Genomic DNA, 26,174 nt, shown 5'->3' on the forward strand with positions numbered 1-26,174 from the left:
TCTATCTCTATACTGACTCATGGATGGTGGCAAATGCCCTGTGGGGATGGTTACAGCAATGGAAGCAGAGCAACTGGCAGCGCAGAGGCAAACCCATCTGGGCTGCTGCATTGTGGCAAGATATTGCTGCCCGGATAGAGAACCTGGTTGTAAAAGTACGTCATGTAGATGCTCACGTACCCAAGAGTCGGGCCACTGAAGAACATCAAAACAATCAGCAGGTGGATCAGGCTGCTAAGATTGAAGTGGCTCAAGTGGACCTGGACTGGCAACATAAGGGTGAATTATTTCTAGCTCGGTGGGCCCATGACACCTCAGGCCACCAAGGAAGAGATGCAACATATAGATGGGCTCGTGATCGAGGGGTGGACCTGACCATGGACACTATTGCACAGGTTATCCATGAATGCGAAACATGCGCTGCAATCAAGCAAGCCAAGCGGTTCAAGCCTCTCTGGTATGGAGGACGATGGCTGAAATATAAATATGGGGAGGCCTGGCAGATTGATTATATCACACTCCCACAAACCCGCCAAGGCAAGCGCCATGTGCTTACAATGGTGGAAGCAACCACTGGATGGCTGGAAACATATCCCGTGCCCCATGCCACCGCCCGGAACACTATCCTGGGCCTTGAAAAGCAAGTCCTATGGCGACATGGCACCCCAGAAAGAATTGAGTCAGATAACGGAACTCATTTCCGAAACAGCCTCATAGACACCTGGGCCAAAGAGCATGGCATTGAGTGGGTATATCACATCCCCTATCACGCACCAGCCTCCGGGAAAATCGAACGATACAATGGACTGTTAAAGACTACACTAAAAGCAATGGGTGGTGGGACATTCAAACACTGGGATACACATTTAGCAGAGGCCACTTGGTTAGTCAACACTAGGGGATCTGCCAATCGAGCTGGCCCTGCCCAGTCAAGACTTTTACGTACTGTAGAGGGGGATAAAGTCCCTGTAATCCACCTAAAAAATATGACAGGGAAGACGGTCTGGGTTACTCCTGCTTCAGGCAGAGGTAAGCCCATTCGTGGAATTGCTTTTGCTCAAGGACCTGGATGTACTTGGTGGGTGATGCAGGACGATGGGGAAGTCCGATGTGTACCTCAAGGGCATTTGATTTTGGGTGAAAATAGCCAATGAACTGAATTGTATAATGTTAGTTGCTATATAATACTGGATGTCATCACTTCTGTGATCACTATGTGCCATATCAACAGTATACAGTAAGAATCACTCAAATTAATTAAGAATGAACTTTGAGGAAACCAAGCAAAGTACAGCGGTGATGGAACCAGAACTGGCTTCAGCATGCAACAATCTAACACCACACACCATCTCTCCTGCCCTGAAAGACTGTTATGACAGATGAAGCCCAAAGTCACGGACTAAATGAACTCAATGGACATTATGTGGACATTTGTGGATGTTTATGGACATTTTACAGACATTTTACAGGAGTGGTCCATAGAATAAGTGGGGTGGTGGTTAATGAGGATGTATTGGATAATGTGGGACCTGAGCATGACGTAAATGGTATGGAATAAGGGGTGGATACTGTCCTGGTTTCAGCTGGGATAGAGTTAATTTTCTTCTTAGTAGCTGGTAGAGTGCTCTGTTTTGGATTTAGGATGAGAATAATGTTGATAAGATACTGATGTTTTGGTTCTTGCTGAGTAGAGTTTACACCAGTCAAGGACTTTTTAGCTTCTTGTGCTCTGCCAGGTGCATAAGAAGCTGGGAGGGAGCATAGCTAGGACAGCTGACCCAGACTGGCCAAAGGGCTATTCCATACCATATGACATCATGCTCAGTATATAAACTGAGGAGAGCTGGCCGGAAAAAAAGGGGCGATTGCTGTTCAGGAACGGGCTGGACATCGTCGGTGGGTGGTGAGAAATTGTGTCGTATATCACTTGCTTTACATTATTATTATTGTATTATATTATTATTATTACTACCATTCTATTTCATTTTACTTCAATTATTAAACTGTTATTATCTCAACCCACGAGTTTTTCTGACTTTCACCCTACCAATTTTCTCCCCTACCCCACGGGGGGCGGGGGGTGAGCGAGCGGCTGTGTGGTGCTTAGTTGCTGGCTGGGGTTAAACCACGACAATAACTAAAGTCAGATGAAGTGAATCCAGGCCTGATGGCTAAATTTAAAATTCCAACCTAGGTTCTTCCTCAGGGACTACCCACATTTACTAGAGACAAGCCAGCTGACCCAGGTGTTTCCTGCACAGCACCACACCTGTTTCCTACCCAGGCCTGACTGATGGAAACCTCTTGGCCTCTGAAAGCCTCACCACACCTGACCTCCTTGACCTGGTCTGAACACTGAAACTTTCAACACCTGATTTCTCTTTAAAATATACTTGGAGAAGGCAGCAAGGTTACCCCAGCCTGAGCCCTTCTCCCCTCCCAGAGCAGCTCTGTGCAAAAAAAAAAAAGCAGGAGTCAGGGAACAAAGAGGAAAAAAAGAGACTGCGAGTGGGATTATAGTGGGTAAGGCATATAACCTTAATTTTGGCCTTTAATTCCCAGAGTGTTTGCATTTTCTAATTAATGACACAAGTTATATAATATATGCCTTTGCATAGGAACCAGGGCTGTGTTTTCTAATAAGTGTGTTTTATCTTTTAGGCTGTCCTTTGGTGTGTCCCTTGCTAGCTCTGTGCATTTTGCAGTCCTGTACTATACAAGTGTTTTATAGAAAGCAGAACAGTTATAACAGGTGAGCTTGCCAAAGTCAGCCTCTTAAATACCCTATAGCCAAACAATCAATGTATTTGCCTAGAAAGTAAGAGATCTGTGTTTGTTACAATTCCCACTCTAAATTATGTAAAGAAGGTGTTTAAACAAAGGTTTCCTGCCTTTTCAGGTGCCTGCAATAACCACTATGCTATTGGGTATTTAAACTCCTGGCAGTGGCCAATGAAAGTAAAAGCTGCCTCCTTATTTGTGAGCTCTGCTGGAGGAGAGCACTGCTTCTGAGCTGGAGTTGTTATGTAAAAATCCTGTGAGAATTTTACTCCAGTATTTTTGTACTGGGTCTGGCTGGGATATGTTAAGGGCTGCAGCCTCCAGAAGCTCTGGCCTGGGACTCTCTCCTGCTTGGCCACTGGAGCCTAGTCTGCTGTGCCTGGGGATGCAGGACCTCTGCCCAGGCTGAGGGATGTGGTTGTCACCATTTGCAGGTTCAACCAGTAGTAAAGGTGAGCATGTACTGCAGAAATATGCACACAGGACACCGATGTGGCTGGCTACGCAGACTGCTGCTGGCAAGGTGCTGCCTTCAACAGCACCTATGTATAGGACTCACATAAAACATAAACACAGACAGACCCATTTCTTCTCTTTGGCTGGTAGAGATAGAAGGTCACTAGTGAATGCACACGTGCATCGCCCTCTAGAGTCACAAGCATATGCATGTTTGTGGATTCCCCCAAGTACTGGCATGGTTTCCTCTGTCTACCTGGTACCCCTGCCCAGATCCCAAGCCCTCTTACCTGCTTAATGAGTTCCCTATTCACCAGCTAGTCCAGCTTAATGCTCACTAGCAAACACGAACACATGCACTCACACGCTTGTCCCATGGGCACTCCACACTCACAAGTCCCCTTCCTACTCATCAGTTAGTCCAGATGGAAGTTTGCTAGTGTTGGAGATATGCGAGTGAAAGGGTTAAAGCCAAGATAGACAAAGCCACTGCATCAAAATGCCTCCTGAAAGAATTAAAGCCTAGGGGCAAGGAGGACATTTTAAATATCTTAGTCACTTAACTAAACAAAAGAAAGGCCTTTGTCATTTAGGGAGTAGTTAAAATGGTTGTAAGATAAGGGGGCTCCGGGATAATCCCATCTCAGACAACTGGGCCTTGGGAGAACAAATGCATGGAATATAGGAAGTCACAAAAGAATGACAACAGCCTTGAAGGACACCGTTTACGTGATCCTAGGACTGAGTTTGCGCAGAAGCAAAGGTCAATCAGCGAACACAGGGAAGAAGACTACGAGCCTTCATCTGAAGACCCCCAAGGACCACCTGAAGACCACCACGGGAGACGACTGCGCATGCGGATCGGACATTTGCATATGTTAATAAGTTCCATGAAATCTCATGTTTATGTAAATGATTTCTCGGAAATCCTGTGAATATGTAGGATTTTATAGTATATAATCTCTGAAAGTCTACCAGATCGGTGGAGCACTCATGGTGGAGAATCCCCAGTGCTGCCCAGCGCTGCAATAAAGAATACCTGCTTAATAGTAACTTCGTTGCTATTGAGTTTCATTTCAGGGACTCTCTGAATACTCCGTTTCTCCCTTGGGGGGATTCAGACTGTGAGGAGAAGCATCCGTGATTTTTTGTATCACGAGAAATAAGACAAAGGATGTTAAGGCAGAGGACGTTAATCAGCCTCTGTAAACAGTTAACAAGACCTGCTCTGAGAGAAGAAACAGGAGGACACCACAAAACAGTCAAGCAAGGAAATACCAAGATAAGCACGAGAAAACAAGGCCACTGATAAAGCTGAAGTGAGAATCACTTGAACCATGAGTGAACTATCCTAATTAACATAGTAAAAACCACACCTCCAGCAATGAAGCCCCCGGCCCAAGCAAAGACCCTTACCCACTGAGCATGCGCTGTAAAATTAAAACACACTGTACCTTTAAGTGGAGACGAGGCTTGCGAGAACCAATAGAAGCAAGGATGAATAAGCGGAATTGTTAAAAGTGATAACAGCTACTCAGAATGTATAAAATGTCACTGCATGTTAACCAAGGTGTGCTAGCTTTGTGGAGTTACCACCTAGCATCCATCTCTGCGCAGACATGAAATGAACAAATGTCTCGACTTTGTGTGTTATTTGGCTTTTTTGCACACTGGGTAAAAGAACTCTGCTTTTTGGGACAACATTTTGGCGACCCAGATGGGACTGCCATAGAGCCTTGCCCGGATTGTCTTGCCATTCCCGATGAAGGAGAAATGGACCGAGCAGGACTCCAGCGTGCACTGACCTGTTGATCGGGGACTCCTCCGGCTCCTCTCTATTGTCGGGCGGTAAGCATGACTCAAAGGTGCAACGCGCAAAAGAGATATTTGGACGGGACAACAGGGAATCGTCCATTGGTAAGTAGTTGTTTTGTTTGCTCTGCGTAAGTCACGCCAGGAGAGGCTCGCAGCAGTAATTTGTTAGTAAGCTTCTGGTCTCTACACATAGATGCGTGGTGAAAGAAGGGGTCTTTCACCTTTGCCGACAGAGGGTCGGAGTGGAGTGTACGAGAGACTGGTGGTTTCTACACGCGTGGTGAAAGAAGGGGTCTTTCACCTTCTTTACCGACAGAGGGTTGGAGCTGAATGTGCAAAACTCTAGGAAAAAATATGGGGACAACTACTTCCAATGAGATTCCTCCTTGTTCTCTTCTTGGGTGTATTTTGAAAAATTGAAAGAAATTTGGAGGGGATCCCATGACAAAAGACAAAATGAAAATGTATTGTAATCAATGGTGGCCAAATTACAAATTGGATTGTGTGGAAATGTGGCCGCAGAATGAGTTTTTAAAGTGTAGTACTATATTACAACTGATGTTATTTTGTCGACGAATAGATAAATGGGAAGAGGTGCCGTATGTTGATGCTTTTATGACTTTTTATATAGAAAACCAGACATCCAAAAGTGTTGCGGTATAAGAAATGTTATGTTTGTTGGATCAGAAACTAAAAAGAATGAACATTCTTGGAATAGCAATAATTGTAAAATGGTGGAAGGGGGGGAAGACTCCTCTTTAGTAAGGAATTTGCAAGTGAGAGATGGGGGCTGGGGGGAAGAAGACCAGCTACGAGGTCTGAGCTAAGACCAGGAAAAGAAGAAAGGGGAACGGGAAAGAATGCTGGAAAGGAGTGTTACTATTGTGGGAACTTAGGGCATATAGAGTGGGAATGCCCACTCCGGCTGCGGGAAAAGACAGAAGAAGGAAATTATCACCGGAGGAAATTCCAAAGAGTGGACGGAGCGAGCGGCATGCCTATATCCCAATTGATAGAAATAGCATGTAAAGTATATGATAATCGGGATGAAAAGGAGAAGTGGAAAAAACAAAATAGAATTAAATTGCAAGCTGCTTTGTTGGCTGCTGCTATAAATGAGGACAGTTTTAAAGGACATGGACGAGGAAGGGGCAGAGGTAGAGGGGGACCAGCGAGAGCAATGACAAGAGGAGGCCCTCAAAACCGGCCCTTAATAGGGCCAAACTAATGTGCATGTTGTCGGAAGGAAGGGCACTGGAAGAATGAGTGCCCAAATCAGAAAACCAAAAAGATGGGAATCCAGGAATTAATAGTGATCTTGTCATGTTAGAGGATTCCAATTTCAATTGACGGGGACAGGAGGAGATTATTAATGTTTCCCCAGCCGACCCTCTGGTTCCAGTCAAGCTGGGGAATGAAACTATTGATTTTCTAATAGATAGCAGGGCTACCCATTCAGTAATCACTAGTTGTAAGGGACCTTTAAGTAAAATAACAGTACCGATTGTTGGGGCAACAGGAAAGCGAACCCTAAGGCTGTTCCTAAAACAAACAGAATGTATAATTGGGAATACGAAATTAACTCACGAATTTCTCTATATGCCAGTGTCCCTTGCCATTATTAGGACGTGACCTACTGTGTAAACTAAATGCCCAAGTAACTTTCTCTGAAGACTCTGTGCAGTTACATATTCCACAGGAAACAGCGTGGAAAGCCCAGATTTGTCTATTGACAGAAGGAAACCCCCACAGAGGAACTCGAAGACAATATCCCGGATACAGTACTGGATGCAGTGATCCCTTTGTCCTAGATTTGAAAGATGCCTTCTTTTGCATCCTGGTGGATGAAAAAAGTCAGTGTCTGAGTGTCTCTTCGCATTTGAATGAGACAGGGAGAAAAGTACAGATGTGTTGGACCGTACTTCTACAAGGGTTTAAGAACAGCCCTACCCTGTTTGGTAATGTACTGGCAAAAGAACTGGAACTATGGCAAGGTAACAATCAAGATATAACATTGCTGCAATATGTTGATATGCACAATCGCAGTACCCAAATCAAAAAGAGAATTAAGAGGATTCTTAGGAATGGCTGGGTGGTGTCGGATATGGATTCAAAATTTTGGACTAATTGCTAAACCACTATATGCTGCTATTAAGGGGCCAGGGGAATTGTTAGAATGGACCCCTGAATGCAGGAAAGGTTTTGATGATATTAAAGGAGAACTAATGGAAGCTCCTGCTCTGGGCCTGCCTGACATGACCAAACCCTTCCAACTGTACGTGCATGAGAGACAACAGGTGGCACTGGGAGTCCTGACACAGACCCTCGGCAGTTGGAAAAGGCCAGTAGCATATTTCTCAAAGCAGTTAGATGAAGTGAGAAAAGGATGGCCGGCCTGTTTATGTGCTGTGGCAGCCACTGCCTTATTGATTGAAGAGGCCCGTAAGCTAACTCTAGGGCAGCCCATTATGGTGTCTGTCCCACATGCTGTAACTACCATCTTAAATCAAAAGGGACATCATTGGATGTCCCCGAGTCAACTGGCAAAATACCAAGCCACTCTACTGAAACAAGATGACACGGCCCTTGAAGTAGTGTCGTCTTTGAACCTGGCTACACTATTGTCAATTGCGGAACAAGAGCCTTTGCAACATGATTGTCTAACCACTATTGAACAACTGTATTCCAGCAGGCCAGATCTACAGGATGAACCCTTGCCTGACGCAGAAGCGGAGCTCTTCACCGATGGTAGCAGCTACATGTTGGAAGGAAAACGGAGAGCTGGATATGCAGTGGTAACAAACACCCAAACATTAGAAACCAGAGCATTACCCAGTAATACATCTGCTCAAAAGGCAGAATTGATAGCACTGACTCGAGCTCTAGAGCTGAGTCATGGGAAAAGAGTTGATATATATACTGATTCCAGATATGCATTTGGAGTGGTGTATGCATGCAGGGCAATTTGGAAAGAAAAAGGACTATTAAACTCACAAGGGACTCCAATAAAATATTGGGCAGAAATTATGAAACTTTTACAAGCAGTTCTTCAACCAAAAGAGGTTGTAATCATACATTGTAAGGCTCACCAAAAAGGAAATAGCGGAGTTGTAAGAGGTAATCGAAAAGCAGATTGGTTAGCTAAAGAGGCAGCCCTGAAGGAGCCAACTCTAGAAGGAGCCTTGATTCCAGGATCTCATTTAGAACTATCACCACCAAAATACACTGACAAAGAAAACCAATTGGCGAAACAATTGGATTGCTCCAAAAATGATTGATGTTGGTGGTTAATGCCACTGAAACAATTATTGGTTCCTGAGAAAATGATGGAAACCCTCCTTAAAAAGCTGCATGAAGAAACTCATATGTGAGCAGATGCTATGTTAAGTAGTGTTAAAAAATATGCTATAGGACCAAAAAATGCAAACTGCTGCGGACATTATAATGAAGAAATGCCAGACCTCTTGTGCAAATAATCCAAAAATACAAAGAAGACCACCTGCGGGGGATGTAAAGAGAGGAGTCACCCCTGGGGAACACTGGCAGGTAGATTTTTCTGAGTTACTAAGGTGCAATCAGTATAGGTATTTACTTGTTTTAGTAGATACCTTTTCAGGATGGCGGGAAGCTTTCCCTTGCTGTACCAATCAGGCTAGAGAAGTTGTTAAGGTGATATTGAAAGAATCATAGAATGCTTTGGGATGGAAGGGACCTTTAAAGGTCATCTAGTCCATCCCCCCTGCAACTGGCAGGGACATCTTCAACTAGATCAGGTTGCTCAGAGCCCCATCCAGCCTGTCCTTGAATGTTTCCAAGGATGGGGCATCTACCACCTCTCTGGGCAACTGTCCTGGTTTCAGCTGGGATAGAGTTAATTTTCGTCTTGGTAGCCGGTATGGGGCTGTGTTTTGGGTTTAGGATGAGAACAATGTCGATGATACACTGATGCTTTGGTTCTTGCTAAGTAGTGCTAAGCTGTTGCTAAATAGGTGCTAAGTGGCGCTCACACTGGTCAAGGACTTTTCAGCTTCCCCTGCTCTGCCAGGTGCACAAGAAGCTGGGAGGGGGCACAGCCAGGGGGAGTGCTGACCCAGACTGGCCAAAGGGATATTCCATACCATATGACGTCATGCTCAGTATATAAGCTGGGGGAAGAAGGAGGAAGGGGAGATATTCGGCGTGATGGCGTTTTGTCTTCCCGAGTAACCGTTATGCGTGATGGAGCCCTGCTTTCCTGGGGATGGCTGAACACCTGCCTGCCGATGGGAAGTAGTGAATGAATTCCTTGTTTTGTTTTGTTTGCATGCACGGTTTTTGCTTTGCCTATTTAACTGTTCTATTTTATTTTTCTTCAATTATTAAACTGTTCTTATCTCAACCCACGAGTTTTCTCCCTTTTACCCTTCTGATTCTGTCCCCCATCCCACCAAGGGGGGACTGAGCGAGCAGCTGCGTAGTGCTTAGTTGCTGGCTGGGGTTAAACTACGACAGTGACCTGAAAGAAGAACTTTTTTGAGTGAGACCCTGAGCAGCAACAAGCCTTTGAACAGATCAATCAGGAGATAGCTTGTGCAGTAGCCCCTGGGCCAGTTCAGACAGGACCAGCTGTGCAAAATGTGCTTGACACTGCAGCCGGGGAGCATAGCATCACCTGGAGCCTCTGGCAGAAAACATCGGGAGAAACCCAAGGACAGCCTCTAGGGTTTTGGTGCTGGGGGGGGTATTGAGTATCAGAAGCCCACTACATCCTGACTGAAAAAGACATCCTAGCAGCATATGAGGGGGTTCAAGCCGCTTCAGAAGTTGTTGGTACAGAAGCACAGCTTCTTTTGGAACTGCGATTGCCTGTGCTACACTGGATGTTCAAAAGAAACATCCCCTCTACACATCACGGAACCAACTCTACATGAAGTAAGTGGGTAGCACTGATAATGTGATAGGCTTGACTGGGGAACCCAGCCACCCAGGAATTCTGGAAGAGATTGTGGACTGGCCAGAAGGCAGAGATTTTGGAGCATTGCCTGAGGAGGTGGCTCATACCCAAGAGGCACCACCATATAATGAGTTATCAGAAGATGAAAGGCATTATGCTCTGTTTACTAATGGATCCTGTCATGTTGCAGAAAACCATCGGAAGTGGAAAGCTGCTGTGTGGAGTCCCACGTGATAAGTTGCAGAAACTGTTGAAAGAAAGAGAAGGCAAGGTGAGTCAGTTTTCAGAAGTGAAAGCCATTCAGCTGGCTTTAGATATTGCTGAATGAGAAAAGTGGCCAATGCTCTATCTCTATACTGACTCATGTATGGTGGCAAATGCCCTGTGGGGGTGGCTACAGCAGTGGAAGAAGACCAACTGGCAGCGCAGAGGCAAACCCATCTGAGCTGCTGCATTGTGGCAAGGCATCGCTGCCCAGGTAGAAAACATTTCTGTAAAGGTACATTATGCAGAGGCTCACATGCCCAAGCACAACACTACAGAAGAACGTCAAAACAACAAGCAGGTAGACCAGGCTGCCAGAACTGAAGTGGCTCAGGTGGACCTGGACTGGGAATGTAAGTGGGCCCGTGAAACATTGGGACATCTAGGGAGAGATGCAACATATGTATGGGCTCATGGTTGAGGGGTGGACGTGACCATTGACACCATCGCATAGGTCACCCGTGAATGTGAAACATGCCACAGTCATGTGAGCCACACAAGTGTTCCTTAGAATAGAGGGCAGCAGCGGGGATATCAATATGGCAGATATACTGTACTGGACCACTGCCATGAACCTGCCAAGCCAAGCGCTACATGCTTACCATGGTGGAAGCAATTACTGGGCAGCTGGAAACATACCCTGTAAGCCATGCCACTGCCTGGAACACCATCCTGAGTCTTGAAAGGCTAGTTCTTTGGTGACACAGTACCCCAGAAAGAATTGAGTCAGACAGTGGGGTCTCATTTCTGAAATAATAACCTCATAACTTCTGGGTCAAGAAACATGGTGTTGATTGAGTGTATTACATTCCCTGTTACCTGTAAGCATCCATGTACTGGGTCTGGCCAGGATGGAGTTAATTTTCTTCATAGCAGTCCATATGGTGCTTTGTTTTGCATTTGTGGCTAAAACAGTGTTGATAACACACCAGTGTTTTAGCTGTTGCTGAAAAGTGCTTGCACAGTGTCAAGGCTGTCTCTGTTTCTTGCTCCGAGGGGTGGGCAAGAGGTTGGGAGGGGACACAGCCAGGGCAGCTGACTTTTAAACTGACCAAAGGGATATTCCATGGCATATGACATCTTGCTCAGCAATAAAATGTGTGGGTAGTCTTTCCAAAGTAGCTGGGCATTAGTCTGCTGGTGGGAGGTAGTGAGGCCTTTGCATCAATTGCTTTTTTTTTTTTTTTTTTTATTAAACTGTCTTTATCGTGAGTTTTTCTTGCTTTGCTTCGATGCATATCTTTTGCTTTCTCTATTAAACTGTCATTATCTTGATCCATGTCTTCTCACCTTTCTATGTTCTCCCTGTCTCATGGAAGAGGGGAGCGAGCAAACTGTGTGGGTGTTTGGCTATTGGCCGGGTAAACCCACCACAATTTCCTACTGAATAGGTCCCTTCCAACTGAAATATTCTATTCTTCTATTCTATTCTATTCTATTCTATAAAACTACAAAGCCCTGCTCTGGCTCTTAGTGATCATATTTGCTTCAAGTTATCTCACTTAGGGTTGAAAAGTCTACTGGACACCAGCACAGCCCAAATGTCTGCATGCTGTGCTTCATAGCACTGCAGTTCCTAAACAGTAGGTCCAGTATATGATTTAAGTGGTTTTTAAAAGCCAGCTTGCCAATGAAATCATTGCAGATGCCTATAACATCTTCATTATAAATAGCTCAGTACCTAGGTTACACCTATAGCTGATAAAAATAATTTCATTTGTACCCCCTTTTATGACTCCCACAGGCTTGATTCAGCAGCTGTTCTTTCCCAGAAGTACCACCCAGCTTTTTCATACCAGTCTTTTTGAGAGCATGTGAGCTAGCTCAGTAGTGGCCAACCCTTCTGGTGGCTAGGGCAAGTTAAAAAATAATGTAATGTACATTTATCAATTCAAAATCCTATATAAAGGCCCTAGATAATTAAACTGTGACTTGAACAAATCATGCTTGTGAGTCTTTGGAAGGCCACTATTTTGAAGGTGTGTTTTTTTTATATACTTATTAAAAAGTCACAAGTCTCGCTTCATCTTACAAATGAGATTGCCTTTATGTACAGTAAAGGGATTAATAAATATTCTCAATGGGAAAATCAGATGTAGATATACCTCAGGTGAAAAATAATTTCAGGTACATCTACTTCTGTGGCAATCAAATCCCCCCCCAACTATTTTAAGCTCCTCAATCAATACATATGAAATCCTTCAGTGATGACCCTCCATGTTTTGAATGTTTGAAAGCTTTCTACAAGTAGACATGCATGTTCACTGACAAACAAGATAAGAGTTTCTTCTCTGTCAGCAGAGATTCAATTAACCCTTGTAAGCTTGTGGATTATTGTTTAGCTTCCTCTACTTGCTTTATTTTTTTAATTGTTGATCTATTTAGATAACCTGATAATCTTGATGTGACTGTTTCACCAAAAGAAGAAAAAAAAATAAAAAGGAGCCTTACAAATGGAAACACTTTCTACTTCTGGGTTTAGATTCCATGGTAAAATGTCTAATTTCACAATTACGAAACATGAGACAAATAATGGACTTATTCATGTTCAAAAATGTATTAGGATATTGCTCCTATGTGGCCCAATGGAAGCAGAAATGTAGAGTGAAATCTTTGGTTCTGAAGATCTAGTGCCCACCCCTGCACGTTTTGGAGGATTTTGCTTTGGATAAGCTCTACTCTGGTTCAAATAGACCAAACACTCATCAGCCGTTGGAGTGTATTATATACTCTTCTGGAGCACTTCTTCTGATTTAGTTTCATTTGAAAGAAGCCATTTCATGCAGTCCAAGATGTGAACCAAAACATGGTGAGTGGGGACAATAAGGAGATTCACTTCACTTCAAAAGTGAAAATCTCTTTCAATATTGGGAAAAGATGCCTGGTAGTGCTGACAATTTTCATACAAGTCCTTAAAATCAACATGCAATGTTATAGCTCTGAGTAAAAAAAAACAGCAATAATGAAAATCAACCCCACAGCCTAAAAGCAGATCATTTATAAGTGAACTGGTTAGTCAAATTACAAGAAGTAAAAAAAGAAGAAAATGCTCAAAATAGCACAAAAGCAGACTCAGGGGATATTTTTACCAGAGATTTAAACTGCCAAGTTAACTGGCAAGATATTGGCCTCTGGTGGGTTACTTGCCACAAACATACAACTAACCGCAGTTTAATTGTGGATAATAAGGGTTAGCTGACAACCATGAATAAAACTTCCCCAGAAAACAATTTAGGTTTCTTTTTGGGTAATTTACCCTCAGTGGGGGTTTTTCAATGCTCATATGGATCAGTATGTAAATAGAGTGTCTGCTTGATTTTTAGGCTCATGGTATCATTTTCAAATGTGCCAAAGTTACTTTCTTGGTGGTTTATTCCCCCTAAGACAATTAGGCATTTCTCATCTTGAATAAAGAGCATATCCACTGCTGACCCTTTTTGCCTCTCTTCCTTACCCACAGAGTAAGCATTCAGTCTGTCCTGCCCATAAAGGAGAAATACAGTTCTTTCATACATTTCTTACAGACTCTCAGTGAAGCTTTCCCCTGCCTGCCCCCTCCATTGTAGCCTCCAAAGTTTTGTTTTGAGCTTGTGGTACTCACCATTAATGACATTTTAATATGGAGGATCAAAACACTTCTCATAACTTCCTTACCCTGAGTTCCTTATCCTGTCAAGGAACCAGTGGAGCTGAAGTTATCACTTCATCGCTAGCTTTTCAGCAATGCTTTCCCACTCTCATCCTCACAAATCAAGCAAACAACAGATATGCATCCCATAAGAAACATTTCACTCCTCAGTAAGGAGAGCTTTGTGTTTTCATTTTCCTGCACGTACAGATTTTCTACCTGGACTGTAAGCAAGTCAGAACATAGGTTTCTACACATTAATAATGCCTAGCCCATTTCTGGGTTTACGTAAAGAAATGTCTTGCCAAAGCCACAAAGGAGAATAAAAATAACAAACTGGAGATCTGGAAATCTAGTGGCAAATGAAAATGTCTATAAAACTGAACCCTTAAGGAGGATGAACATAGAAATGCATGCTCTTGGATGTAGGAAGGAGAAAGCGCTGAGCTGCTTGGTCCCTTAAAGCCAGGGGATTGTGTGGACATGGAATCAGAAGCAGAAATTTAGAAAGGCAATAAATCTTATGTATTGGGTCTGGCTGAGATGGAGTTAACCTTCCCCATAGCAGCCCTCATAGTGCTGTGCTTTGTATTGGTAGCTAGAAAGGTGTTGATAACACACCAGTGTTTAGGCTACTGCTGAGCAGTGCTCCCACAGCATCAAGGCTGTCTCTCCAACATTCCCCCCTCACCAGCAGGCTGGAGGTGGGCAAGATCTTGGGAGGGGACATAGCCAGGGCAGCTGACCCAAACTGACCAAAGGGATGTTCCATACCATATGAATGACCTCTGCTCAGCAATAAAAGCTAAGAGAAAGGAGGAGGAAGTGGGGGGCATTTGTTATTTACGACATTTTTCTTCTGGAGCAACTGCTACACATACTGAAGCCCTGCTTCCTGGGAAGTGGCTGTACATCACCTGCTGATGGGAAGTAGAGAATAAAATCTTTGTTTTCCTTTTGCTTCTGCACGTGGCCTTTGCTTTTGCCTTTATTAAACTGCCTTTATCTTGACCCATGAGTTTTTTTTCTCTCATTTTCTCCCCCTCCCTGTCCTGCTGAGGAGGGGAGTGATAGAGTGGCTTGGTGGCACCTGGTGTCCAGCCAAGGTCAACCCACCACATCTTAATATAGAAAAATTAGGTACTTCAGGTACTACTGGATTAGGCAACAGCTGTGTGAAGGCTCTGAGGACTGCAGTGTTTTCTGCAATTCTTCTGGAAATTCTTCAATAGTTAAAGGTTGTAGTCCCCATAAATTAACAAGTTCTTATTTCTGCAGATGGGGCGAGATTTTGCAACTTAATATATGCCATTAGTTGGCTGGTAAAATTAGTTACTGCATTTTTTCACTATGGCATTTTAGAGAAATTGTATATTGATGGCAGGATTCAATTAGAAGATGTTAGACTGAAATGAAAACAACGTGAGTTCAATATGTGAACTCTAAAATGTGAAAAGTTATCACTAAAAATGTTACTATTATCAAAGGAACAATCCAAATATTTATTTTATTAATGTTTATGATCACATATAGCTTAAATAAAGTAAAATAATGACTATCTTATAATACACACATCCTGAGACACCACAAGCTAAATATGATATTAATGGAATGTATTTTCCTTTCTTCACGCACCCATTTAACAAATTCTGAGTTGACTTAAGCCAAAATAATTTATTTTCTTGTCCTAAAATTAAAGCTTACTGTTTAAATAACATTTTCCAACAGTTACCTTGTTTATTTTGTTTTATATACCCTTATTTCCCTTACCTGCACATCTTTCACTCATCTACTAAAGCTATTTCTAAAAATGTAACCCAAGCAACATGCAGCAAAGAACAGACATTCAAGACTGTGGCTCTGAGAGTCTAATTCTTGGTAGTATTGTGGTGGGTTGAACTTGGCTGGCTGCCAGGTGCCCACCAAGCCGCTCTATCACTCCCCCTCCATCCATAGGATGGGGGAGAAAATATGATTAAAAGCTCATGGGTCAAGATAAGGACAGGGAGATCACTCAGCAATTACTGTCATAGGCAAAACAGACTCTACTCGGGGAAGTTAATTTAATTTATTGCCTATTAATAAGAGAGTAGAATAGTCAGAAGCAAAAAAAACCCCTAAAAACACCTTCCCTCTGCCCCTCCCTTCTTCCCAGGCTCAACTTCACTCCCAACTTCTCTACCTCCTCCCCCTGAGCGGCACAGGGGGATGGGGAATGGGGGTTGCGGTCAGTTCATAATGTTTTGTCTCTGCTGCTCCTTCCTCCTCACGCTCTTCCCCTGCTCCAGCATGGGGTACCTCCCATGGGAGACAGTCCTTCACAAACTTTTCCAACGTGAGTCCTTCCCACAGGCTGCAGTTCTTCACAAACTGCTCCAGCGTGGGTCCTTTCTATGGCGTGCAGTCCTTCAGGAACAGACTGCTCCAGTGTGAGGTCCTCCACAGGCTGCAGTTCTTCACAAACTGCTCCAGCGTGGGTCCTTTCTATGGCGTGCAGTCCTTCAGGAACAGACTGCTCCAGCGTGAGGTCCTCCACAGGCTGCAGGTGGATATCTGCTCCACTGTGGACCTCCATGGGCTGCAGGGGGACAACCTGCTTCACCATGGTCTTCACCATGGACTGCAGGGGAATCTCTGCTCCGGTGCCTGGAACACCTCCTCCCCCTCCTTCTTCACTGACCTTGGTGTCTGTGGAGTTCTTTCTCTCACATATTCTCACTCCTCTCTCTCAGCTGCTTCTGCACGGTGTTTTTTACCCTTTCTTAAATATGTTACCTTCGGCTGGGGCTGCACGGCTAGAAGGCACGTCCCCTGGGTGGTGGATAGGGGATCCCTCTCTGGAGGGTGCACCGGATAAAATTGAAGAAGGTGCCGCGAACCAACGCAGCCTAAGGGAAGGCCACCCTGACAGAAAAACCACTGGCCCTCCAAGTCATGGGGGTTGGGCAGGAGGCCAACTACTTCCTCCCGGAAAAAAAAAATAAAAAGTTGCAGAAACGACGAGCATCAGAAATGGCGGGGATGGAGAAAATCGGTAACGAAGTGAGGAGGAGGAGATGGAGCTGGATCAGTCGTGTCCTGAGGGGGAAACCAACGGAAGACTGCGCTGTGGCCCTTGACTCCAGAGCACGCAGCCGCGGACCGATCGAAGTGGAAGAACGATGTTCGCGCCTTGTGTGCCTCCTGGCACTGAGAGAATTCAGATTCAGATTCTTAAATATGTTATCACAGAGGCGCTTCCACTGTTGCTGATTGGCTCAGCTTTGGCCTGCAGTGGGTCTGTTTTGGAGCCGGTTGGAACTGGCTCTGTCTGACACGGGGGCAGCTTCTGGTGTCTTCTCACAGAAGCCACCCATGCAGTCCTGCCACTACCAAAACCTTGCCATATAAATCCAATACAGGTATACTTAATAGCTCTTGTATTAAAGCATGCGTTCTGAAAAACTTGGAGTATATGCAACAGAGTGAATTAAAGACAGGTTGGCAGCCTTCCACCTGAATTTCCTTGCTTTTGACAGTCTATTAGATCTGTACAGTGTGTGCTTGGCACTTTTAAATCAAAACCAATATATCTATAGCTTTCTTAAGCTGGTTTTTCAAACATGAGGCAAAATGCTGTACATGGAAATTGAGAGAAGCAAAATCATTCTTCCCATGAAACAGTTAATTCACTATAATTGTCAACACACCACTCCTAAATCATTATCAAAGCATGTTCCATTTCATTGCTCTTTACAGTATGTTTATTCATCTGCTTAACAATTTTCAGGACTGGGGCCCAATAATGTAATTAGCAGGCATTTTCCAAAAAAAAAAAAAAAAAGGAAAAATACCTTCTAAAGAACAGTTGTGCTCTTTAGCCTCATCACGCTCCCTGCTCTGTCTTTCAGCAGTACATTGTAGTCATGCAATTTTCTTAGCATCACTGTCATTGCAAGACTCGGAGAGCTGGCCTTCTTGGCACATCTTCCTCTAGAGAAAGCAGTGTGGCATGATATTCAGGTGGCAGATGGATTTGAAAAACCTTAGTCAAAATGTACCTTTGTGCCAAACCAAATTTTCTGTCAGCTGGGGCTGACCCTGGTTATGCCACTGCATCTATAAAGTGAATCTTTCTAACAACCTAATTTAAGATGCTTTTGTTAGGAGAAGCTGTTTTGCACCAGGAGGTGCTGGTTTGTTATGATCCCAGTAAGAAAGGCACTCAGACTCTGTTAAGTATTATCTAAAATGCTATTCATTAGAGCTAATACTATAAAGGAGAAGACAGTATAGATAATCTTACATCTCTTCAGATGATGGGAACTCCAAGTTGTGCAGCATCAAATGGGCCTCTGATCAGGGCGCAGTGCATTGTGCAGACCCCATCCATGCAAAAGTTCTCTGTTTTGCTCCTCTGAGCTCTTACTGGATTTTCTTACAAGAAAACAACTCTGTTCATCATTTCTACTGTCCAACAAAAGAATGTTCACATGAAAACTTGTTGCTGCAGCTTTAGATAAAGGCAAGGCCTGGTATCAAATGGGAGCTGCTTGCAGGCTCCTCTGTTGCAATGAGCTGGCTGAGGTTATCCTGCGTCCAAGGGATACATGCAGCACAACACAGGCCAGAAGTTCAAGCTGTACATGCAGCACAACACAGCACAGGCCTGGGCCTACTCAGGTTAACAGTTATGTGGATCACTAACTCCTTGAGGTCTTCCCACCAGGATCACTACAGAAACTAAAAAGCAAAAAATCATCCTTGATGTTTATTAATACATTTAACATTGAATTACACTGGTATTAATAAAAATGACAGTATGAAAGGAGACAAGCTGTTTTGTAGAAAGTACTAGAAAACAATGTATCAAAATAGAGATTTTTTAAATTTTGTATCTTAAACAGGCATGGGTTATCTTTGTATCTGCTCTGAAGTGCTTAACTCCATAGTGGGTAGTGCTAATAAAATTAACTAAATATAGCTAGAAGATAATGACAATCATCTAAGATCAGTAAGTCATTATCAGTGCACTCCAGAAGCATGGATTGCTTGTGACCTGCTGTGTTGCCCTTCCAGCAGGTATCAAAAGCTTGCTGTCCTGGTTTCAGCTGGGACAGAATTAATTTTCTTCCTAATAGCTGGTATAGTGCTGTGTTTTGGATTTAGTGTGAGAATAATGTTGATAACACACTGATGTTTTAGTTGTTGCTAAGGAGTGCTTACACTAGTCAAGGACTTGTCAGCTTCCCATGTTCTGCCAGGTGCACAAGAAGCTGGGAGGGGGCACAGCCAGGACAGCTGACCCAGACTGGCCAAAGGGCTATTCCATACCATATGATGTCATGCTCAGTATATAAACTGGGGGGAGTTGGCTGGGGGGAATGAACGCTGCTTGGGGATGTGCTGGGCATTGGTCAGCGGGTGGTGAGCAATTGCATTGTGCATCACTTGCTTTGCATATTCTTTTATCATTATTATTATTTTCTTTTCTTCTGCTGTCCTATTAAACTGTCTTTATCTCAACCCATGGGTTTTACTTTTTTTTTTTTTTTTTATTCTCTCCCCTATCCCACCAGGGGGTGGGGAGGGTGAGTGAGCAGCTGTGTGGTGCTTAGTTGCCAACTGGGGTTAGACCACAACACTTGCAAACATGAGGCTTCTTCCCTTTGTCTGAAGGCCTCATCTACTACTACTTCCTGATGAGGCAGTCTGTAGCAGATACCCACCCCAATGTCACACACATTGGTCTGCCTACTAATCCTGATCTAAAAGCTCTTATCATCTATCCCTAGGCAGAGGTCCAGGCAACCCTGCTCCTCCCTCACAACTCTCCTTGCCTTCACAGCCTGTCCTTCCTGAAGAGCCAGTATCCAGCCACTGCAGCACTCCAGTCTTGTGAGCTATCCCACCATCTCTCTGTGATCCCAATGAGATTATACATCTGCAAGTGCATACAGGCCTCTCATTCTTCCTGCTTGTTTCCTATGCTGTGTGCATTAGTATACAGACGTTTCAGAGGCCCACACTCACATTGATTTTCCCAGAAGGGACGTGAGCTTCCCCCATCATGCTGTCCTCTCAGCATATCCTTATTTGTGCACATACACCTAAGGTCAGCCCCCTTCTGCCCTGTTTTGTTGGTGTCAAGATCTCCTTCGTCCACATCACCCTGCACCTTTTGCTTGCCAAGCCAGGCCACCGCCTTCTCACTTAATTGCAGATCATTGGTGCTCTTTAAGTGTAGCTTGGATACCAGGGCATCCCCACTGAAGATCAAAATGGGGAAAACAGAGTGACTGAACAGGTAAATGGTGATGCCAACACAAGAGCAGATGAGCTAATGGTAGCAAGTCAGAGAATATTTATCTGTCCTTAAAACACTCATAGCAGCAATGCATTTTTTTAATGCACTTTTGCAGACAGACCACTAACCTACTTTTCTTAGGTAGCACTGGAGATAATCCTGTTAAATATTTCTAATCTGTTAAGATGGAAGTCTTAGACTTCCATGTCCAAAGAAGGGCAACGAAGCTGGTGACGGGTCTAGAGAACAAGTCTTATGAGGAGCAGCTGAGGGGAACTGGGGTTGTTTAGTTTGGAGAAGAGGAGGCTGAGGGGAGACCTTATTGCTCCCTACAACTACCTGAAAGGAGGTTGTAGCGAGGTGGGGGTCGGTCTCTTCTCCCAAGTAACAAGCGATAGGACGAGAGGAAACGGCCCCAAGTTGCACCAGGGGAGGTTTAGATTGGATATTAGGAAAAACTTCTTCACCGAAAGGGTAGTCAGGCACTGGAACAGGCCGCAGAGGGAAGTGGTTGAGTCTCCATCCCTGGAGGTATTTAAAGAACGTGTAGACGTGGTGCTTAGGGACGTGGTTTAGTGGTGGACTTGGCAGTGCTAGGTTAACAGTTGGACTCGATGATCTTAAGGGTCTTTTCCAACCTAAATGATTCCACGATTCTATGCATGGTAGATGAAACAACTGAATCTTTATCAGCAGCATGAGTTCTCTTGGAGCCGCCAGAATTCTTACTTCCTAAAACCTCTTGTAGAGAACAATACTAAGAATTGAAACAAGAGGCTTGTTGTCAAATGGATACTTCAGAACTGGACACACTCCTCAATGACTTACCATTATAAATGAACAAAATAAAGATCAAATCTGCATGCATGGAAAATGAATTATAAATGGCGTATTTGGCAGAGGATATGGTGCATATCTTACTATTTAGGAGAATCCCATAACAGTCAATCTCATAAGCCATGGAGAACACCTCTACCATCAAACTTCATTCCCCTCTGCATTCGGTTAAGTCTTAAACAGCTATAACATGATTAAAGTTAACACAACCTAAATATACTAATTAGCAAAGATTCTAACCAAAGCCACCAAGTATGTTCTGTCTTGCTTATCTCTGAAAGACCCAAAATGCCTTTGACAAAATCAGATTAACCATGTCAGCCACAATGCCATGCTAATATAGCTACACCGATGGTGAAGCAGACTTAGTGGGACTGCTCTATTGATATGTTATCATAGTGGATCCAAGATTCCAGCTCACTACCCAAACTTTAAGAACTAGGCAGTGGTTGTGGATGCTCCAACTTCTAGATTTTCACCATTGGAAGATGAAGATGCATAGCAGCATAGCACACATGCACAACCTTACTAGGCACCACTAGCTAAACACTGCTTCAGCAATTAAGCTCAAAAGCAGAGTTCAAAACCCTCCCAACCCTGGGAAGATGAAAATTAATGCTTGTTCAGTTCTTAGCTTATCTGAGTTGCAGCCTACATTAAATTAGCTTAAATGTACTTGGCTAAATGATACTAGAATGTGCAGCAGCTGTGCCTACAGTAAGATCATAACAGAAGATTTATTGCCGATTTTAAGAGGGAAAACAAATATATTTCTAATAAATTTTGGCTGATTTGGATTCAGAAGTGTTCAGATATTGAATACTCCTTCTTTAAAACCAGTGGACTGGAAAAAAAGTCCAGATCACAGTTTAGTTGAATATTTCCCACAATTTCAGTACAACAAATCATAATATTGACAGTTTAATAGAAAAACAAAACCAAAACATGTATCTGAAGCATCCAATAAAAAGGGGGCACTAAATGGAATAAAAATGTTCCCTTTCCCCATTTTTGCATTCTGAACAGTGATTTCATAAAGATATTTTATTAAAAAGTGTTAGTATACTGACTTTGTTTCATACTTGTGACAAAAAAAAAAGCAAGCTCATTTAATTAGTTTGCAATAATTTTCAGCCATTTATTTTATTTTGTAAAAAGGCATTATTACAACTGATCACAAACAGGAGAAATCCTGGCTATTTTACAGTTATAGGTACAGAACTTAAATATTCAAGCTTGTGATGAAAAGCGGCAAGGTGGTTGCAGTGTACAATGTAAACAAGTAGCTTTGGAAAGTGAACAAAGTCCTTGAGAATTCTTTACTAAGAAAACAAAACAAAGTCCTCATTCCTTCCTGAAACATGATCACAGGTCAGTGTTTAAAAATTCATTTGCAAACATAATTTAAACTGTGTTCAGCCTAAAAACAGTTTTATGAGATCCAGTCTGAATGGGGGCAGTGTTGAGGTCCCTGTAAAAGTAAACATTTTCCATTTCTTAAAGAGGGGAAGAAAAAAAGAAAAAAAAAAAGTGCCACAACATTTGCAGCACAGTGCAGCATAAACTTTAAATACAAAAATATTTTCCTATTGTTGGGATAATAGACCTTGCATCCCGGAAAGAAGTAACAATACTGCTACTGACAGAATATCCAGTCCATATTTTTCAAGTCACATAAGGCAATTACTGTGTTAGCTTACTGTATATGGCTAAAAGAAGGTCCAGAAAATGTCAGTCTTTGTTATGTTTTCCGGCTACTCCATGTATGTTCAGGTGTACTTTTGTGATCTGATGAGTGTTCAAATGGAGATCTGTGTCCTAAAGGAGATCTTGAACCATAAGGAGACCTCGAACCATAAGGAGACCTCTGATCTAATGGTGACCTTTGGCCACTACCAGAAGCTCTGTGGTCCATTTGCCAGTCTGAGTGGTACCTATAATCTCTGGAAGATTTATGATGGCTGTACTCTGAAGTGGAACGGTGATCTGAATGTATCCTGTGGTCTGAATGGGAACGGTGATCTGAATGAGGCCGACTGTCTTTTAAACTTCCTTCCAGGTTTGACCTGTGATCTCTGCTCCTGTGGTCATCCAGTTTTCTATGTTTACTATCACTATAGTATCTGAAAAGATTTACTTATATTAGTACTACCAAACACATAGTAAGAACTACAATTACATCAATTCAACAGAACTGCATTAGAGAAATTTCTTTGCAATTCTGCATTACTCAGAAAAGATACTTTGGTGCTTACTACAAGCATACTGCAAAACCAGGAATGGAATTCTTAACAGATTTTACAGTTGCTGAAGCAATTTACCTGCTATCTTGTTTATAGTGATCCCAGTCTCTGTGGTCTTTTCCATTGCTGAAGGCTGAATAGGACCTTTTCCTAGAGTCACTTTTCTTATAGGCATCCCCCTGATGCCTGTCCTTATGATGATCATGATATTGTGACAAATGTCTATCAGAAGAATAACTGTCCCTGCTACTGTCATCATGGTTTGCATTCTCTTTCAGTCTTTCAACATCTGTTTAATAAAGCAGAGGTTATAAGGAAGTCTCATACACTATAAATTTTTTTCTTCACCAATTCAAACAGCACTTCTACCTGTCAGATTTAAAGCAATTTAAAAGAGCATCATAATTTGACAGAAACAAGATCTAAATAATTGAAAGACAAATGCACTAATGTAAGTGAACTGAGAGAAACCTCAGAAGTAAATAGAAGGCAAGCAAGCTAGAAACGTAGATACGTAGGGCCGAGAAACTAAAATTTTCCACCTTACAGACTGAACAGAGAGGATCAGTGTGGTCCAAATGAGCAGTGAGTAGAGACCAGGTGCCTTTAGTAGAGCAATTTTAGACAGAATGGTAGGAAGTTCCTCTCTAAGGAGAGATAGCCCTAGCATGAACATCAGTTTTAGAGGTATACCTTGTTAATGAAAGGTTTTTAGTGGTATTCCTAAAATACATTATACTCATTTTAAACCCATGACAACATACTCAAGGTTTTACATAACATGATATAAAAACAAGTATTACAAGAAGGCAAGTGTGGGAGCATAGAAAAACAGTATTATCGTCAACAATAAAAGACATCCCATATAACTGATTGCTAACCATGACTTCAGGGAATATCTTTCTTACGATATGGTGACATTACAACTACTACAAACAGGTATAGAGCCTCCAAGAAGTTTACAAGTGTTGAGTTGGCCTCTCTCCCTCCTCAAAATTAAATAAAAAAAAAAAAAAAAAAGTGTTGTTAGGTGGTGGGTTTTTTTATTTATTTTAAAAGAATGGCCAAATAACTTGCTACTAAAATCAGTAAGTACCAAATTCAGTCTGTGCTCAGTTGAATTTCATTAGCAAACTAGTGAAGTTACACTAAGTCAGCCTATACCTATGCTATCCAGCAGTATGGGAGTTCTAGGAGACAGTTTTAAGCTTATTTCATTTTACATACTGTCATTTAAGATATCCAGCACAATAATATGCTCAAGATTTCTTACCTGGATTTCTAATTACATGTGCATTCACATTGCTGCTAATATTCTGGTCACTGTGTTGCTAAAAGAGACAAGTACAAAAATTGTCATTGATAAATCCCAAAGTTGCATCTGAATCCTTCAGAAAATATCCTAAGAAAACAGACTAGTTTACTATGAACAGTAAAATACACTTCAAATGTATTGAGTGTACTCAACTGATACTTAATAAAACAGTTTTAAAACTTAGAATATATATTTGTATATTTAGAGAGTCTGAAAGTATTACCTGAGATTCTTGGCGTTTTTTGATTGCATGTTTATATAGCTTGTGCAGCTTTCTGGCATCAAATTCTGTGAACTTAGAGACAAAAATCCACAAGTTTCTGAGGAAAAAGAAAGAGAGGTTATAATTCTTCCATATATTAGTTTTTATTGTATCATACAACAGAACATGGACTGAAATTGAAATAATTTCAACAGTACTTCAGTAAACTGAAATCATTGTAAAGTCTGTTACACAGAACATTACCTAGCTGCACAGCAAACATTACTTAGCTGTATTTCAAACATTTGAGAAATTAATTCCTTTAATAATTTGTCATTTTGTAATATTTATCACGACTGCAGAATGCAAAGTGCATGAAAAGTAGTATTAATGCCAATTCTGTTAATAGAATGATTTGTGCAATTGCATAAAAATGTAGTTTTCAATTTGTTGTGCAAGTCTTCTGAAAGATTGTTTGAAATATGTCAGAAAACTTGAGTATTTACTACTCAGTAAAGATTCTTCCAAACTTGAAATCTCTTGCAGCGCAAGAAATTTGACCTACATGCCTCATTTCCTACAGATATCAGGGACAGGATTTTTCCACAGAATTCCAAAGCCTGGTCAAAGCTTTTGAAACCAAATGAGAAATCTGAAAGAGGATGGATGTAGCATGGCAAAAACTTTGATCCTAATCTATGCTATGAAAGAAGAAAGGAAAACAAATCAACTCTTTTGGTGTCAAGAAGCCAAAACCCTAAAGACAACATTTGCTTCTATGATTGCAGACACGAGATCTAAAGTCTAGAATTCTTTTAGCAAAGTTTACAGGTGGAGTGCTTAAAAGACTACGGAATACTACTGTTCTAATTAGCATTTAGTTCAGAAACAATCCAAGTGTGGGCTCAAGAAGCATCTATCTGCTCTTTCACTGCGATGATTTAAACATTATAGTTTTGGCCTAGAGGTTTGCAAAAAGTAGACGCAACCAACCCAGTGACATCTGTATAAGAAATATAGAATTAATACCTTTACTAAATTCTATGTCTTATTAAAGACAGATGAAATACATATTTTAATAACCTATGTATGGTACTGTAGCATTATTATGAATTAATATTATAGTAGCTCTACTATGAATTCCCGCTTAAAGAAATATAACGTTTACCAAGGTGTCTTTAAGACATGGATATTGTTTTTGTATTTCAGTTCACTCTAATATTTTTAAGTAAAGCAAGTACAAACAGCAGAAATATTCTATGTTAACAACAGCCTGCAAGGAAATTAAACACTTGACTGAGTGTCATATATGGAAGTGCAGGATAGATTTTGCAACCATAAAAGGATTAAAGTGCACATTATCATAAAGCTAACTCAAATTGTATTAAGAACTTAACAACAAAATATAACAAGT

General features: G+C 42.2%; 1 protein-coding gene across 1 annotated transcript in view; it reads right to left on the bottom strand.

The window, feature by feature from the left end:
• Positions 1 to 22,268: 22,268 nt before the first annotated feature.
• LOC309601509 (chromodomain-helicase-DNA-binding protein 1-like) overlaps positions 22,269 to 26,174 on the bottom strand; it is a 61,679-nt gene continuing 57,773 nt past the window's right edge. Inside the window, exons 34-37 of the mRNA XM_082334541.1 lie at positions 24,782 to 24,878; positions 24,517 to 24,574; positions 23,322 to 23,532; positions 22,269 to 23,123 (exon numbers count right to left, since the gene is read on the bottom strand). Coding sequence (XP_082190667.1) covers positions 22,742 to 23,123; positions 23,322 to 23,532; positions 24,517 to 24,574; positions 24,782 to 24,878 — 748 coding nt within the window. The 3' untranslated portion in view covers positions 22,269 to 22,741. The remainder of the gene's footprint in view (positions 23,124 to 23,321; positions 23,533 to 24,516; positions 24,575 to 24,781; positions 24,879 to 26,174) is intronic.

The sequence above is a fragment of the Platalea leucorodia genome (genome assembly GCF_965183815.1).
Source record: "Platalea leucorodia genome assembly, chromosome: W".
Lineage (NCBI taxonomy): Eukaryota > Metazoa > Chordata > Aves > Pelecaniformes > Threskiornithidae > Platalea > Platalea leucorodia.